This window comes from Erithacus rubecula (assembly GCF_903797595.1).
Source record: "Erithacus rubecula genome assembly, chromosome: 6".
Lineage (NCBI taxonomy): Eukaryota > Metazoa > Chordata > Aves > Passeriformes > Muscicapidae > Erithacus > Erithacus rubecula.
Window position 1 is genome coordinate 3,485,985 of NC_136688.1, and position 18,020 is coordinate 3,504,004.

The following is an 18,020-nucleotide window of genomic DNA, read 5'->3' on the forward strand; positions in this document are numbered from 1 at the left end:
CTTGACCTGTCTCATGTGGCATTTGAGATGCTGGAGAGCTATGCCACAAATCCAGCTCTGGAGGCAAATTCCTTCTGCGTCTTTCTGCCAAGCCTTGTTGCTCATTGACTCCTCTCTAATCTGAGTTACTCTGCCATGGATCAAGGTAGCAAAGCTCTTCCTTCATCCATCAGGGGTCTGGCCCACCTGATGAGGCTGGTTTTTGTGTGTGTGCTGGTGCTTTGGGGTGGGTGTCAGAGGTGAGGTCTCTGTTTGCTTTCTTCCCCTCTGCCTCCCTGATAACTGGTGAGATCATGCTGCTCCTTATTGCAATGCACACCTCTGGAAGGATCTAGGTTTGTTGCTCAGTCCTTCATACAAATACCCTAATGCAATTAATTCCTTTTTGGCTGACCACTTCAATGTCTCAAAACTGCCCTTGTCTTTTAGCAGTGCTAGTGACTTTGTTTGTCCCCAGCATTGAGGATGTTGCCAGGGGAAAGAAAAAACCAAACAGGCAGTAACAACCCAACTGAAAACTTAAACCCCATATCCTAAGTAAGAATATTTTAACAGATTTTAGAAATGCCAAGGCTACATTTTACCCTGCTCTGCCACAGTCACCACTGACACCACACCAGCCTAATGCATGTATTTGCAGCATGCACTGTATGAATGATGCAAAGGGCTGGCCTGTGTTTGCACACACTGAAGGTGGGAGTGTTCAGATCCCTTCCTATTTCTTACCAAAGATGTAGAGTTTCTGTTCTTGCAGGCTAAGAGGGGATAAGACAGGCAGATATTTCTACCAACCAAGTTTTACAAAAGGGATGACACACTAGAGACCTCCATGGAAATGTTGGCCAATTCCCTCTCACCAGATGTAAGGAGGAGAACAGCAGTACCAGGAAGCTGAATGGAAGTGTACACAGGAAATATGGTCATCAACAGAAGGAAGTTTTTTTGCCTTTTATTCTCCTTTTTAAGCCTTTGAACTTCTGTGATTTCATGAAGCCACAAGCAGGAGAAGGTGTTGGCACACTGAGGCTCCCCAGCCACCTTCCAAGATTCAGGTAGGTGAACCCACAGCTTGGCAACTGTTTGCTCTCCTTGTTATCTGAATGACTGCTGCAAGAGATGCATCACTGTGCATGGCAAACACTGCACCAGGTCACTTCTGGGGAAAGGAGAGGCAACCAAGGACAGAGCCTGAGCCCAAGTGCCAAATAGATGGTGTTAGAGGAGTCAGGGAGAAAAGATGGTTTTTGCTCAGCCCCTTGGGGCTGTTTCAGATTCCCCGGGATCCCTTCATCACCTGTAAAATTACAGTGATCTGCTGATACTTAGAGGAGCTGGTTGTAAAGGTGAAGGCAATTTTGATTTCTTCTTGACTGGCTGCATAAAACAGGTCATTAGATTTTGCCCAGGAACAGAAAATAATTATATATATATCTGTATTTATATTCTGTCCTTTCTCTGAATGTACTTACTTAGCCACTATCTGATCTGCCTTTTTATTGACAGCTACTTCAATTAACTTGGAAAGAGTGCTCAATGAACATAGGGCATCTACTCTAACCTTGAACTGCTGAATAAACCTCCCTGCAGAATCCCTTTCTCAGGAATGGGATAAAGAGAAGAAAGGGCATAGGGGAACTGTATAAAATTTATTTTGCATTCTCAAATGGCTTTGTGATTCCCATTTCCCCTCTGCTCTAAATCATGGTAAAAGGTTTATAACTGAATGTCATAAAACAGAAAAACACATCCCCATGCTTTCCCAGTCAGCCTAATATATTTTTCTGGATACCTTCAATTATTTCAAGGTTGATATTTGTAGAAACAGACAAATGTGCCACACCCAAAGTATCTGTATCATTCAAAAGAGTAAAAAATGTTATTTTGAAATAATTCAAACATAACTTTTGAGAGGAGGGGGTATAAAGAATCATTTAGATGTGAACTCAAGTAAAACACATTTTTCTCATAGCTAAATTCACCTTGGATAACTTAACCATTTTTGAATGGCAGAAGGTGTCAGTGAAAGTTCCTCTGTAGCTCTACCATGAAGGTGTAAATGCAGAGTCTTGGGCAAGTCTGGGTGAGGAAGGACCTCAGGAGCTCCTCTGGCTCAACTGAGGGCCAAAGCAAAGTCTGCTTTGGAAGTACATCTGTTAGTTCAGTGTTGGAGAGTAATGGGTAGATAGGGATAGGTATTGCTTTATCTCAGAAATTGGATCTCTCCTGGGCTGTAAGAGTACCAGTTTTATGGGAAAAGGATGTAGCTGATTTTATTTACAAACTCTGTAGTCCTTAATGAACATGTAGGATTCCAGACTTCCAGGGCTGTAGAGGTTTTCAGATGAACTTTTCCAGTGTTATTTCAGCTCGCTGACTGAGTATTAACCAGCCATGGAAGCAATGATCCATGAAAATGGTGCCTGCTGACTGGTGGGCAGTGAGCACAGGGAAAGGATATTTGAGGAAAAAAACCCCAAAAAACATACCAAACAAAACACACATAACAAGCCTTTGACCAAGGTGCCCATTTTTATGCAGTTTGTAAAATTATCTGGGCTAATGTGTGTGCATTGTAAAAGCATCTCCCCTGAGTGCACTGGCTGCTGCAGTAGGTCAACTAAAAGCTAGAAAAGATGAGAAGAGCTGATTACAGCTTCCCTGCAAGTGGCCTGGCAACACAATAAACTTCATGTGGCCCATCTCAAATAGCCAGTCTGAGTGTTCCTACCTCCCAAGAAGAAATGTGACAGTGGGCCAGGCTACCTATGGAAACTTGTCTAGATCTCTGCCTCAGACTCTAGTTTCTGTTCAAGGAGGAACACTGGTTTGCTGTATCCTCTCCCAGGTGGAGATGCTGTCACAGTAAAAGCATGCCAGGCTCTGGCTTGAGGTCAGCTGGCAGAGGGACCTCTTGTGGTTTGAGACCCTGGTTCGTGTCTGTGACCTCACAAGTGCTCTTTGTCTTGGTGCTGACTCCCAACCCGGCAGCTGGTGGGAGAGAGGGGCTTCTCCCATGGCAGGTGCTTGCTGCACCCTCATCCAAATGAAATTGGGTAGCTTTGGTAGCTGTGCAGGCCCAGCTGGGATTGTCTCTCTCTCATCTGGTCTCTGTGATCAGTAGGGAGTGAGGTACTTGGTGTTTGCTCACTCTCTAGGCATGGCTGTGCTGTGACAGCTCTAAGGAGAGCCCAGTCACCTTGCTGCTGGTGCAGGGAGAGCAGATGATGTCAAGACAGCAAAAATCATATATTCTAGAGCAGGAGCATCTAAAGTAATGAGAGACAAAGCTGATGAGGAAAATGTGGCAGGTGGTGAATGAAACTGCCATGTGCAAGAATCAAGAGGTGAAATAAAGACTTGACAGAGTATGGGCTAAGGTATGAAATGAATATTGGAGAGGCCTCTAGTTACATGCTAAACTGGATATAGAGACCTACGAAGGGAAGAAAGGACAATAAAAAACTGGGCTGTGAGGAATGAGCCTTGGTTGTGAACCAGGTGACAGCAGAGCTGATGTAAGATGTGTGCGTCAGACAAGGCTATTTTACAGAGGGATGGAGAAGGAACCCTCAGTCCCATGGAAAGAGGGGTTCAGATCATGCTGGGATTGGAAATAAAGTGTATGACATGGACATGAGTGTTCTGGCAGAGGCAGTCCATAGGATGCAGGTGTCCTTTGGGAAAGTACCAAGCAGAAAGGCCATGCTCCCAGGGTATGGTGATGGCGAAGACAGAGGATGAACATGGCCTGTGATCTAAAGATGGATGTTGTCTGGAGCAGTTGCTTGATGTGTTCAGGAGCTGAGTGAATGGTGCAGGCAGCAATGCTTGCTTCTCATTATTTGAAAATGGAGCTGCAGCAGAGAGGTCTGACTACCTGTCCTTCCCATTGCTTGTACCAACCTCACATTTGTCAAGATGCTTAGAGTGGAATCTGAGAGATGTGAGCACTCCCCTGCCAGTGCACACAAGCAGCACTACTCTGGAGGCTGTGCACCCCTGCAAGGTGCTCGTGCTGCTCCTGCCAAATGGATGGCAGCAGAGGAGCCCAGGGGAGCGTTCAGGTCCACATCTGCTGGGAGCACCCTGCTCTAAGCCCAGGCTCCACATGCACTTGCACACACCCACCACAATGTGCTTTCTTTTGAGCTGGTGGATCTGCTGTGGCAAGGCTGAGTTGTGGCACTCATTGCAGCAGGGCCAGTATATAGCTGACAGGAGGGCACAGGGGGCTGGTAAAACTGTTGCCAAAATGGGCCCACCACAGACATGACAAGAAAAACAGCTGGGAGCTTCTCCTCCCATGCATCCCCACTCTGCTGCCAGTTTGGGCAAATATGGTATTTCTTGGAGGTGTGCCCAGCTGGTGGAGAGCCTGAGGGAAAGGAGCCAGGGGAAGAGCAAAACTGCTCAGTGGCTCCAAAGCACAGTGTGAAAGGTGCTCTGCCGTGTTAGTGCTTTGGGCAGAGCTGGAGGGGGGTGGAGGTGATGATACCAGCTCTGGCCATGTGTTCCCATGCAGCTGCTGCTCTCCTCAGCAGCACAGGTGCCCACCCAGCAGCCTCCCACATGGTGCCAGGGTGCTGAGCATGGATGCACTGTCCCCTTCCCACCTGACAAAGAACAAAAGCATTGGCCGGGGGTGGATTGCAGGAGGGAAGGGAGGGGATAAGCTGCAGGATAGCTGGGAAAGGCAAGCTGGACAGGAGATTTCAGCACATGCATGTTACCTGGTGACTTGGGAGGCTGCAGCACTGTGCTCCCACTCCACGGCTTTAAAATCTCGTCTCTACATCCTCAGCTGGGGACCCTTTCTTGCAAGCAGCAGGGAAAGAGTGGGCAGGAATCAATCTGTGACCTGAGCCATAAATCCCGTCTGGCCCACAGCTCCTGAGCTGCTGTGCTGCTGCAGGCAGGGAGAAGGGGGTGCTGGCAGGCACACGGGAGGCACACGCTGTGTGCTGCTGGGGAGCCCTGCCAAGGGAGAGCCGCGGGAGGGAGGGCACGGGCAGCTGGAGCCTGGGATGGTTAGTGAAATGGAAACCCTGAGCCACAGGGTTGTGCGAGGCACTGCAATCCTCTGCTGGAATAATCGTGCAACTGTGGAGAGTGCTCTGGCAGCAAAACCGCTCCAGCCACCTGGGGTTGCCCTCCCTATGAAGTCCTTGCTTAAATAATGCTTTTGTGTCATGCTGGAATGGCTTATGAGTTCTTTTGCTGTGTTCCTGCTCTCTTGCTCTTCATTCCAGGTCCCCTCAAGCCCTGCTGTGACACAGCCCCAGCAGTCTCAGTGAGAGGTGGGTGTGTGTGCACACACAACTTGCACACAGATGCACTTAAGGCATCACATGTGCCAAGTGCTTCTGCCTTCTTATATGCCTGTGACTGCTGGTTTCCAAGAGCCTTGCATGTGGAAGATCCACAGGCCTTCCCCAAAGCTCTCACCCTGCAGCACAAGCCAAAACTTTTTGCATGTGGAGGGGCAGCTGGGAAGAGCCCCTGCCCAGAGAGGAGAGGGGAGGTTGCTCCTGTGTGTTGAGATTGTGAGATCCAGGGTGCCACAGACAGTTTTTTAGCGGTGATCACATACCACAGAGCTATGGGGGCCCCCCAATTTGTTTGCGAGGTGCCTTTGCCTTAGATACCCCTCTTTGAGCCCTGTCCGGTTATAAATATAGAAACATAAGCCCTGGAGGTTTTTTCCTCCAAACATGTCCCTCCCATCTTAGCATCATCTGTGCAATTCCTCCAGCTGCTCCTATACATGGCATGACCTTTTTTTCCTCTTCCCTTGCTTCCCCCTCCATCTATCCCCTCCCCGCCCATCCCTGCTCCCTGCCCTGCCCAGCACAGGGAGCCCGGGGCCAATCGGCTCTTGCAGACGATCAAATGTCACTATAAATTGAGAGCTGCATCCCCTCGGGACGCTCGCAGATCCCAGCCTGCCCGTCCCCTCCGACAGGAGCTCGGTGCTTCTCTCCACACCTCCCAGGTAAGTGGGATCCTGGTAAGGGATGCTGCTGGGGGCAGCACTGCAGAAGGGATGAGCTTTGGTTTGAATGGAGGAGCACCAGGGAGGGTTGGGGACCACAGGGACTGGGATCTGACACAGGATCTTAAGGAAAAGTTCTGAGCTTTAGTTGGGCATCTCACAAATCTCATAGAGGTTTGGGTGCCTTGAACTCTCAAGGATTAGTAGTGGGAGAAGAGATCCTTCCAAACCAAGATTTGGGGCTGGAAATTGTGGCATTCAGGGAAAGTTCCCTCCAGCAGCAGGATGAAAATGCTGACCTTCCCTCCCCTGTCACCTGGAGAAAGGGATGGCTGAGGCAGGAGGTATGAAGGGCAGACCATCAGGGAGCTTCTGGTGGATGAATAGGGCTGTAGGTCTAGAGGGAGATTTGGGGGAAAAAAAGTGGCCATGGAAAAATGTCCCTTCCCACAGAAAAGAAGAAAATTTTGAGTTTTGTATGGTCAGGCTAGCAAAGTGAAGTAATGAATATGGGGAGCATCCCATTACCACTCTGAATTTAACCCCCTCCTCCTGCCCCTCGGCACACAGAGGGAATTTTTCTCGCAATTTCCTCATGTTCTGTGGGAGTGGGAAGCTTTCCATGACCATATTTCTATTTCTCAGATCAGCTCCTTGCTGTGGGGTGGTGGATATCCTACAGAGGCAGGAGGGACATCAGCACAGGAGACTCTGGTGCCAGCAATTTGGGTGGGAGCTGTGTTGCTGATTTGGGGGGAGCTTCAGGGAGGCTGTAGGACATTGACAGAGCAGGCAGCCATCCCTCAGAGGGGCAAGACTCACAGGGAGGTGGTGGAGTCCCCAAGAGATGTTCAAGAGGCACCTGCTTGAGTGGTTTAGGGGTTACAGTGGTGGTGCTGGGTGGACAGCTGGACTGGAGGATCTTGTTCTGATTCTAAGATCAAGGAAAGGCAGGGGATGCAAATTGAGCATAGTCATTGTTTTTTTGTTCTGTGTCTCAGCTTTGTTATCCCTAGAAAATTCCCTTGCAGGGATCAGACAGCTTGTACCACCCTGTAGACAAAGACAAAGGGTACATTTTGGGACAGGGAATTGGGATTTTGCTATGAACCTGCAGCAGTGCTGGAGTCCTGCTACTCTGTTTCTGCATTAGAGAGAAGAATATGTATATGTTTATATATTTACTAGGTACATTACATATAATACCCATCTCTCTTACTATGATATGTATGGCTATTAAAAAGTCCATGGAGTGGGTTTGCAGTGGCTCCTGCTGGGAAAGAGTGGCTGAGTGGTGCTTGGTGGGTCACAGCCCCAGTCCTTGCCCAAGAGCTGTCCCTGCCAGTCCCATTGCCCATGCATGGTCCCTTTTGTGCTGGCCCCTTTCCATGTGGCTCTTGCTACCTTGCCTACCTTGTATGGCCTGGCTTGGGAGGGGATGATTGATGGGTGGGTTATTTCCAGGGATGGCCTGGAGGTGCAAGGCAGCCCATTCCCCCTCCCGGGTGCATTCTCAGCTGCTAAGAGGCTTCTTGGGATGTGCTGGCTCTGCTCTTTCAGCTGAGGCCAGGAGCATTTGGGGCCAAAAGGGACATGGTATTCCTGCCCACCTGGTGCTAAGGATTGGTGTATTTGTCCTTTCAGTGACCTGCTTGGCTTGAATAAAATGCAGAATCACTTTGCTTTCACCTTTAAGGGGTGGGAGCGGGCAGGAAGTTTTCTGTCTGGTGAAACTTTCCCATGTGTTTCCATTTCCTTCCAAAGGGTGGGCAGTATTAACTAATTGATTTTATTACATCCTTAAACCTCAGTCAAGACCAGAATCCATTTTTTCTGCCACTATACAAACAAAGCCCAGTTATTGCCTGAAGGTGCTAACAGCCTTAATCCTGGGCTGCATTTGCTGTGTGTAAAGTAATTTCCACCAAAGGCTAATCCCGAGCCAGCTGGAGACTTTCCATTGCCTTCGGGCAAACTTAATCCTAACTGCAAAAACTGCCTTAACAGATTGCTTTCTTTATTGCCTTTTGGATGTAAATATAGTCCAATTTGGCTGGCTGCTTTGATGGCAGAGTTAGCTATGTGTGGATAGTGCTGGGCATCAAAGAGCCTTTCTTGTCTTGGGGCGCTGCAGCTATGACAGTCTGCATTTTGCCCCTGGCTTTAAGGGACCAGATGGCTTTTGAATGCCACGAAGTGGACAGACAGTTCTTGAAGCCAGGGCAGTGAGAGTCAGGTACTGCCTTAAATGCCAGCTTCTCCTGACAAAGGGACCAAACCTGATTGAGTGTTTGACCCTTGCAAAAAATCTGTGATCTTCCCCCAGAATTTTTTTTTGGTCCACCCTGCCCTCGCCTGTGGGGTTCCTGCATATGGCTCATCTTTGTACAGAGTCTGCCAATGCACTTGTTATTAATTCATTTTGTCTGGGGCCAAGGAATCCCCTCAGGGTTGGGGTCTGATGGTGTCAGGGATGCTGGCATTCTGGCTCCGCTTTTATAGCGCACGGGCAGATGCCATGCAAAATCCCATTCGCATTTGCAGCGCTTGGATTAACAAATATGGAAGGGGGTAGGGGAGCAGCCAATGTGACAACCCTCAGCAAGATGTCCTTAGAGCTAAATTGGAGCTGAGATGAGCTCATTCCAATAACTGCTAATGGAAAGCCTGATTGCAAAGGCTCCTGTTGACTTCAATTGCCTTGGAAGGAACAGTGTGCCCTGCGCTACGTGCCTGCCCTGTGCTGAGCAGACGTTCGCTCTGTCTGCTCACAGAGGGTTCTCCAGCTCATTCCTTCACCATTTGGAGGTGTTCCTCTTCTTCTTACTAGAGTGAAAGAGGAGAAAAAGTCCTCTTATTTTATTTTATTTTTAATCCTCTGCCTTGGGAAGAAGGAAAGCTGCATTTATAAAGGCTTAATCCATGGGAGGATTGGCCACTGCCCTGAGTCTTTATAGAACATGTATTTTGGTGGAAGCCAACAGCTGAGCATTAGGCAGGTTCCCTCCACAGGCTTTTGCCTGGAGAAGCTCTGTTGTCCTGTTGCCTAAATCAACATGCTGCCAAGCATTTTTACTAATAGCTTGAATAATTTTTGAAGGCTGGAATGAGACTGCTAACATACTAGCCACTGAGGAGATAGCAAGTGCAAGTCTTCATCCTGAAGATTTTATGAAATCTAGATTGAAAATACCAGGGGAGAGAGACCAGCAGTGTTGTAGCATCCAAGTAATTAGCAGAAAAAGCAGTGTGAATTGGTGAGCAGAAAACATTTTTGAAAGCTAAAATTCCTCCCAAACATAAAATTCCCCCTCTTCCCTCTGCCTGGGAGAAATAGAGTCCCCAAAGTAGTCCTTGGGATGGCTGTTGCTATCAAGGAGTGGACAACCACAGCTACAAAATTAAAAGCAACCTGGGACCAAGAGACCACTCAGCCCAAATCTCATGTTACCTGCCAGTAAATCACCCCTCTCATCCAGCACCTCAGGTCCATACCACAAACACTGCTAGCACTACTTCTAGGGCAATGCTGAATTTCAGAAAGAGAATAAATGAGGAACTGGAAGAAGAAATGTTGGCTGTTTATCTCTCCTTGCAACATGGGGGTTTTAAATCCTGTTGATGTTAATGTATGGTGCCCAAGGTCATTGCTGGGGAATGGAGAGAATCCCTTATAGGGCAGGGTTGGAGCCTGTGGGATTACTGCCTTCCTCTGAAATAGAAAGCTGCTGAGCTGCAGTTGTTCCTTTTGAACCTAAGTCAGCCCACCTGCTCCTTCAAGACATCTCTCATATATCAGCTGAATAATGAAGTCATGAAAGTTGGGGTTTGGGCCAGCAAGGAGAAGTCTGGCTTTCTAATTTAAGATCTGCTGTGGATTTGAAGAAAGTTTCAGGGGCCTTCCCTCATCTTCTCCCTTGGCCTCAGGGCAGCTGATGCTGTTAGGAAATCCAGTGTTGCATTACATAGAAGTGGTTATATCAATGGGAACTGCCCAACTAGGCATGTGGCTGGTTTTCATCTTAAACTAATAAATTATTGTTCATTCACTCATCAGTTGTACAAACCAGACACACTTTTGGGTGCTGACAAATAAGTACTTATCTCTAGGTTTATTGGTATTTTCAGTTATTTTTGTAAGTGACTGAGGCTTTGGAGCTGGCACTTTCCTACCTATGATGGCATGAAAGAAGGAAAAACTCCTCTGATCTCGCTGGAGTGATGGAAATGTCAGATGGGTGAGGGAGGGCCTGTCTCCCTGAGCTCTGGGGATTTTGTAATTTAAAGCTGGGACTAGGAAGCCCCTGGTTGTGCCTGTGGGAAGCAGCTGAGTTGATGGGATATATCTTTCCAGATGATCTTTTTCTACTCCCCTCCCTTTGTCCTCTGACATGGGTGGCAAAGGTTTGTGCCTCTCCCAAAATGTCAGTGTTGGTGGGGAGCTGGTTGCTGTGTGGGAAAGCAGGTGCTTGGCTTTTTTTTGTCCACAAATGTCAATCCATCTGCTTCTGCCTCAGTGTTTTTTATGGGGTGCACTCACTAATAACACCTTTTTTCTTCTTGTTTGTTTTCCTTTTCTTCTCTTTTGTCTAGAAACTAATTGCCAACATGTCTGATACCGAGGAAGTGTAAGTAGAAAATTGTTTGTGTGTTTACCTGCTCAGCCTGGCTCCACACCTGCAAGATCCTGCTCTGTGCTCAGCCTGAAGCCCCCTGAGGGGTGGGGAAAGGGGCATCTTAACTTAGAATGTCAAAGAGCCCTTCCTGCCCAGCACAGGACATCCCCCAAACACCTCCACCCAGCTCAGCCTGCCCTCTGTGGTTGTGCCACTGCACCTGGAGGAGGGGGAATAAAACCCACAGGGCAGTGGCTCCTGCCTTGGTTTAGCAAATCTAGAGTAGTATGACCAAACCCAGTGGGATCATTTGATATTTTTACATCAGTAATACAGAGGAGAGATTTAGGGCAGACATGGGATCAGAGGAATCATGGACAGACCTGCAGAGAACAGACTTTAAACAACATTGCATTGGGTTGCTTCAGTGTGTGGTTTAAAGCTTGATATCAGTACAGAGAAGGAGAAATACTTACCTAGTTTCAATATCCTTTTTTCCTCTCTCACAGGGAGCAAGGAGAGGGTAAGTCTTAAACCTATCTGTAATTGCTCCTGTGCAAGCCTGCATCACTTGCTGGCTATGTCAGCTGGTGTGGTTAGACAAATCTGAAGTTTCTTTTTATGCTTCTGTCTGTCTGACTGTCACCAGCTTCTGGTGTTTTTGCACTCCCTGTAGCACCCTGGCCCTGTCCGTGCTGGGGGGTTTCAGCCCCAAATTGGTGCCCTGGTGGGAGGGACGCTGCTAGTTTTTGTAGGGGCACTGCCATCTGCTGGCAATGTAATTTTAAAGCTTCTGTATGTGTAATATATTCTGGTTTTAGAACATAAATCCCCACAATGTTTATAAGCAATATACATAGACACTTTTCTTATATTTAGAGGCCCTCTCTGCTACTTTTTCCCTTCTAATGCATGTGTAACCCTGAATTTCCATTGCCCAAGGAAAAATTCAATTCAATTCTTCCCCTTTTATAACTATTCTTTTTTTATTTTATTTTCAAAGTAATTTAATCTGTTATTTGACTTGCTGGTTTGCAAGTGGCCTCTCAGAAACCATCTTGCCCAGCATCCCTCTGAGCTCAGAGGGCTCTGCCATGGGTAATGTCCTACTGATGTGTCAAGGCTGATGGTTGATTTGTCTGCTTTTTTCCCCCCTCTCCCATTTCAATGCAGAGGAGTACGAAGAAGAAGGTAACAAAAAAAGTGGAACGTAATTTATCTTTCTTTGATTCTTCTGCTTTTCTCTTGTCTACATTTCACCCTTCTCTTTGGTGCTTGCTGCTAAAGGCAGTCTGAAACATTTGATCAGTAAACCAGTTGGAAAACAAACAAACAAAAAACCAATCACTTTTTTGGGGCTGTGATGTGCAGAGCCTTAATGTTACAGTGAAATGGAGCATTTGTATGAGGGGATGGTGAAAAAGCTGGGGGCTAATCTGTCCATAAACTTGGACCTTTTAGAGCAGAGACAGGTGCAAAGCCCCCATAAGATACTGGTGAAATCCTGCCATTCTCATTTTGGCAGTGTCCACAGACTGAGTTTAAATTTTGAAATTGCAAAGAAGAGCAGGTTGTCCAGCTCCTGAGGAGCAGCTGACAGGGCACTGCTGAGGATAGAAAAGGCAAGGCAGAGAACCAACTGGCAAAGATGAAGTTTCCTACCATGCCTTTAGCTGGCAAAATGTGATTTGACAAGCTCTGAGAGACAGAGTGCTGATCTGGAAAGATGGAGCATGAAAAAACCCTTCTCACCCAAGTTGTTTCACCTTTTGAAGGCAGCAGGGAGATTATTTTGGAGATGTATCACTGTCTTTGCTGGGCATTTTTGACACACTGGCTTCAGTTCAGGCAAGTGTAGCTGCCAGTTGTTGTCCTTCATTTTCCCAAGCTGTCTGGAAAAGACCTAAGGGCCAAACTCTTGGAAATTCTCCCAGGATCTGCCCTTAGGGTCTAAGGCATCTTCTAAGGGGTTGAAAGGAAAACCCTTTCCTGGAGATGGAATATTTGCTCATGGAGGGTATGTGACCAGCTCAGAGACAGGGAGATGTCCCTGTGTAGAAATGCCCATTTTGGGGATTTATACACAGCAGCTTTTTTTTGTTTGGTTTGGGTTTTTTGTTTTTATTTGTTTTGTTCTGTTTTTCTTTTGTCATGGATTCCTCCAAGTTGCTGCAACAGGCAAATTCCCATCAGTGGTGGTGGGAGCAGAGGTGCAATTGTGGCCATGGTGAGAGTAGTTTCTGCTATAAGGTACATAATCCCCCAGTAACTATTTCCCCTGGCATTGCTTCTGAAGGGACCAAGGGCTCAAAATAAAAGCAAAAAGAGACAGCAAATAGGTTGTAGAGCTGCCTTCAGCCATCGTGTGTCTCTCTGGTCCTGCATGGAGTGCCAGTGCCAGGAAGGTGAAGGCATTCTTCATGCTCCATCCTTCATGTCTTGTCAAATGTCAAAAGAGCAAGCAAAGGGTGTTGTTCCTAGACAAGCCTTCCTTAAAGGAAAAGCATTTCTTGCCTTTCTCCTTTCTTCCCTAACTGTCTACTTTCTGTTTTCAAGTATTTAATGACTGATATGAAATTAATAGGCAGGTGACTTTCAATTTCTTCTTAATCTGCATGACTGGCTCCTCTGAGGTGTATCTTCTCTTTGCTCCCTACTTTTGCTTGATCTTTGTGTCTCCTTCTGATGTCATCCATTTCTTTTCCATGTAACTTTTCTCCATCACTTTCTAACCACCTTTTTCCTCCAGGCCTTAGCTCACCCCAGCACCAGTTTCTAACAGTTTTCTGTTTTCATTTTCCTGCTTGCTGTTGCTGCTTTTGTTCCATGACACTTGCCACCTGCAGCTCAGGAAGAAGGTATGTGACATGGCTTCTGCTTCCTTTCCCTCTCAGTGTGGAGGGAGAATGTGTGTAAAGAAATCCAGATCAAATGGTTCACACCCAGTGTCCAGGGCTCTCTCTTGAGTCACAGACATCAATGCCATAGTGGACATTGATGTTGTTTATTGAGCTGGTAGGAAATTTGGTCTGTTCTATTTGTTTAAAAGAAAATCAAAACATTCATATATATATGAAAGGAATAAAATATATTGATATATACATTAAAATGCATATAATATATACACATAAATAATTTTTATATATACATATATATGTGTACATGTATATATGTGTATAAAAACCAAGCAATATATAGATATTTTTTTTCTACCTTTTTTACTCAACTGCTTGATTTATTTTTGGCACAGTGGTGTAAAAATGAATATTTTAAAGGGAGGGAGACACCATGCAAAGTTGATATTCATCTGGTAAAATTCAAGAATTAGTTTGTTTGAAATTTCAAAAATTGATAAATATTGGTGAACATTTTTCACCATATGAGGAAAAAAAAAAAAAAGTAAAGCAAAAGAAATGCAGCAGTTTTATTTTTGGTTAAACATTCACCAAAAGTTGGTTTTAGGATATTTTAGCCAGCTCTAATAAAGAATAACATATTGGATGCCTTTTTATGTGGTTTTCACTTGTGGTCATATTCCCATATTTCAGTAACATTTATAACCCCATAATGTGCCCATAAAAATGTTATTTTTAATTCTCTCTCACCCTGTAATTCCATCATTGTGTGTTCTTACCCATAAGGGCCTGGGAGCTTGGCAAACCTCAGGAATGTTCCAATAACATATTTCCTGTTTTAATTTTTCTCCTCCCATTTCTTTTGCCCTGTGATGTTTCCCACCCACAGAAGAGGCTCAGGAGGAAGGTAGGTGAAGGAAGAAGCATCTCCAGCCCTGCTGGTTCCTGCAGCAGAGCTTGGTGCTGGTGTGCACCTCAGTTTTGGAGGTGGTAGAAGAAAGCAAGAGGCAAGAGAAAGCTACTGGGACAAATTCTGCAGGCAGAGGGTTTTTCTTGTCCCTTGCACAAATTCCATTGAGGGTACCCCACATCCCTGACACCTCTGCTCCAGTTTTGGGGAGGAAGCAGCACAGAAAATGTGGATACTATCCCTTCATCCAAGACACAACATGATCTGAGGCTGATTTTTAGCCCTGGGTATCTCTGTGCCATGGAATAACCTGGGTCTGGCTAGAAAGGTTTCTATTAGGTGTCAACTGGTTTCTCCTACGTGGCTTGGCAGATCATGGTCAGATGGATTTTGAAGTCAAAATCCATCTGTGATAACATATATGCTTAGCCCTATGTTATATAGTACACATGCTATAATATGTCATATTATATATAAAATATATCATATATAATTTTATAAGCTATGATATATCATGTGATATATAATATACATAATTCTGCAGAATTATAACCATGCAGATGCTGGTGAGTGACCCCAGCTGGCTCCCCACATTGCACACAGCATTGGCAAGGTGTGGGAAGAGGGGCTGGAACAGAAACTCACCCTTTGCACTCGAGAGGTTTGGGATGTGGTGCTCCAGGTGCAAGGAGCCAAAGGGTGTGTTGGTTCCACATTTGCAAAGCTTTGTGCTATGGGTATATTTTAAACAGGGGTAAACCTGTTTATAGGGCCACAATAGACCCACTGTGAGCAGTTTACAGAGTTTTTACAGCACCCAGATCCAGATGGTTTTACATTTCTTGTATCTCTGTGCTCTGGTCACCTGTCTCTATTTCACCTCCTCCTCTGTTCTTTATTTCATACATCCTGTGCTTTTATTTTTATTTTTTTAACCCTCTGTTGCATTCACACACTCTTTAGTCTAACTGTTCTCGTTTTCCATCTCATTGCTTTTGCTTCCTGCCACATCCCACCTGATGAAGCTCCTCCAGCAGGTATGTGCCATTACCTTCCCAAATGCTCCCTGCTGTCTCCTTGGTGGTGGTGATGGGGACTCAAGGGTGCAAGAGCAGCAGTTCCAGCCACTTTGCCTTTTTGCTTCTGCTGTCTTTGCTGTCCACATCCCCTCTGTGAGGGGCCAGCACACAGGAATCATCTCAGTGCAAGGTCTGGCAGAGTCAGCTCAGTGCAAACCCCTGCTCTGTGCAGGGCTCACCATAAAGCTCCTCTGGGCAAGGCCAGGAGCTGTCCTCTAAAACTGGAACTAGAGAGAAATCCCAGCACGTGATATTTGAGTTTATTGTGAGATTTTCCCTGCCCAATATATTTTTTGCTTCTTCCCATCACATGGTGAAGTTGTTTCCCAGCCACACGTGCCTCAAATTCCCCTCCTGGCCATTTGCACCTCCTTTACTGGGATAAAACCTTTCCCTCTGAGTAGAATTTTCAGCCTATTTCAGCTTTTGTAACAATCTATTTTTCCTAATATTCCTTTGCATCCTGTCCCGTGGCTCTTCACACCTAAAGAAGCTCATGAGGAAGGTATGTGGCACAACTCCTGAATTCTTGTCTTTCAGAGGAAGCTCTGGCTTAGCCAGCAAACCATAGAGTGGCAAAAGGAAACAGCAGTTATAAATTGGCACATTAATATAGACTAAAACTTGCCACCACTTTGGTTTTTGTACTGTCTGCCTTCGTGTTCTGTCTTGACATTGAATGCACTGTCGATATGTGTGGTAATTGTTGCATGAAAAAAAAAAGCTTGAAAAGTCCTGGGAAATGTAAACCTTTTAAAAGGATGAATGTTGAAAAGCCTTTACTCTGAGATTGGTTGGGTCTCCTTGGCAGGCTTATTTTGGACCATTTGGGGTGGATCTGGCCTGCAGACTATGTGCAGAAATGCTCATGGTTGGCTGACATTCTTGCAGTAGCCTTTCCACATGTCTTTTTTCCAGCTTTAACCCTGTGGTATAGAGCAAATGGTGACAAATTTGATGCTTTAGCTTTGCAAATGATTGAAGATGGTATTCCTGATCATATAATGGAGTTTCTAGGCCACTGTTTCATGGCAGTGCTTGCAGCCACCCAAACCCTGCTGGCCTCAGGTTGTAAATCCACTTGGGTGAGCATCATCCATACTCATTCCATTTCCTTGCAACATATTCTTAGCCTTTCTCTCCCCCTCCATTTCACCCAAGTGCAAAGTTGTTCTGATGTTTCTAACGCTCTCATCTCCCTTTGCATTTTGCTCTGTGGCTCTTCCCACACGCTAAAGCTCATGAGGAAGGTATGTGCCATGACTTGTGAATTCCTCTGTTTCTGTCTGGAGCAGTAACTCATGCAGGAATTCTGGAGGTGGTTGAAGATGAGCCGATGCAAAAAATACCCTCTGCACAGTTGCTTTGCTCTTGTAGGATCAGCGGTGTGATGAGCAATAAATACTAACTGCTGTTTGGAAACAGTGCCTGAGGCTCAGGCTGGGCACTGATGATGTATTCCCCAGCTCCTGATGTCTCTAGCCAGGCTATTCCCATGGACACCAGTTGGTACAGGGATAGTGTTCCTCCCTCCATTTCCTCTGTGCATGCCCCAGGGTCAGAGTGGCACAGCTTGTCCTGGGGCCATACTGTGTCCCTCAGTGGGGTGCCCCTCCTCCCCAGCTCTCTTTCCACTGCACAGAGACACAAGTCCCTTTTGCAGCAGTGTATGGAGATGTGGGCAGACTTGCACCCAAAGTGATGAGCATTTCAACAAATGACACGGTGTCATACCAATTTTTTACTGTTGGGGTAAGGATTGAGCTAAATGGGGTCATTTTGGTTGGAGCATATTTGAGAACAGATGTAGTGTGTGCTTTTCCCATAACTGTTGGGGTATTTCTGGGTTAATATGCATTATGCAAAAACAGGGGTGGCAGGTTTACATTTTTACATGATTTTCATAACTGGAATTAAGGTCTGGATCTGGTAAGACAATCTCAGTTACTGGCAAAATAGAGGGTCATGCTTCTTAAAGCATTAGCCTGGCAGCCCAAACCCATTTACCTTTCAATTGCCCTTTTGCTTGCCCAGCCAGGCTTCCATGGGGTGCTTTGTCCTGCGGGTTGGAGAGCAGTAACTTGCTCATACTCACCCTCCCACATTGGTGTGCAGCCTCACACACCAGTGGTGAAATCCTGGGTGCCAAGGAAATCAATGCCAGCTCCTCAGAGCCCATTGATTTCCACAGTGCTGGGATTTCTATGCACATGAATAAGAGCAGGTTGTCTATATCCTTTTTGCACATTCACACTCATGGGTAATAAACTTTAAATACAAGTCATGTTTTTGTCAGCCAAAGGCTACCAGTGGCATTTGATTTATAACATTATGAATATATATATTAGGCATCTGCATTTTTATATCCAAAGAACCCTTCCTCACCACAATTCTAATTGACATTCACATGTGCCCTCTATTTCTAATTTAATCTTATTAATGGCTGTTATCCCTTTAACCCTCCCTCCACCACCTTGGCTAAGGAAAGTATAAAGGTTTTTAATTATCCTTGTTTTCTGCTCTAATTTTCTTATGTTTCTTTGCATCTCCTTCCCTGCTACTTCCCTT

General features: G+C 45.9%; 1 protein-coding gene across 1 annotated transcript in view; it reads left to right on the forward strand.

Moving 5' to 3' along the window:
• Positions 1–3,627: 3,627 nt before the first annotated feature.
• TNNT3 (troponin T3, fast skeletal type) overlaps positions 3,628–18,020 on the forward strand; it is a gene marked incomplete at its 5' end in the record, with an annotated part of 31,983 nt that continues 17,590 nt past the window's right edge. Inside the window, 7 exon segments of the mRNA XM_079309984.1 lie at positions 3,628–3,713; positions 5,753–5,808; positions 5,811–5,992; positions 10,586–10,620; positions 11,118–11,131; positions 11,782–11,799; positions 14,353–14,370. Of these exon segments, the coding sequence (XP_079166110.1) occupies positions 3,628–3,713; positions 5,753–5,808; positions 5,811–5,992; positions 10,586–10,620; positions 11,118–11,131; positions 11,782–11,799; positions 14,353–14,370 (409 nt within the window).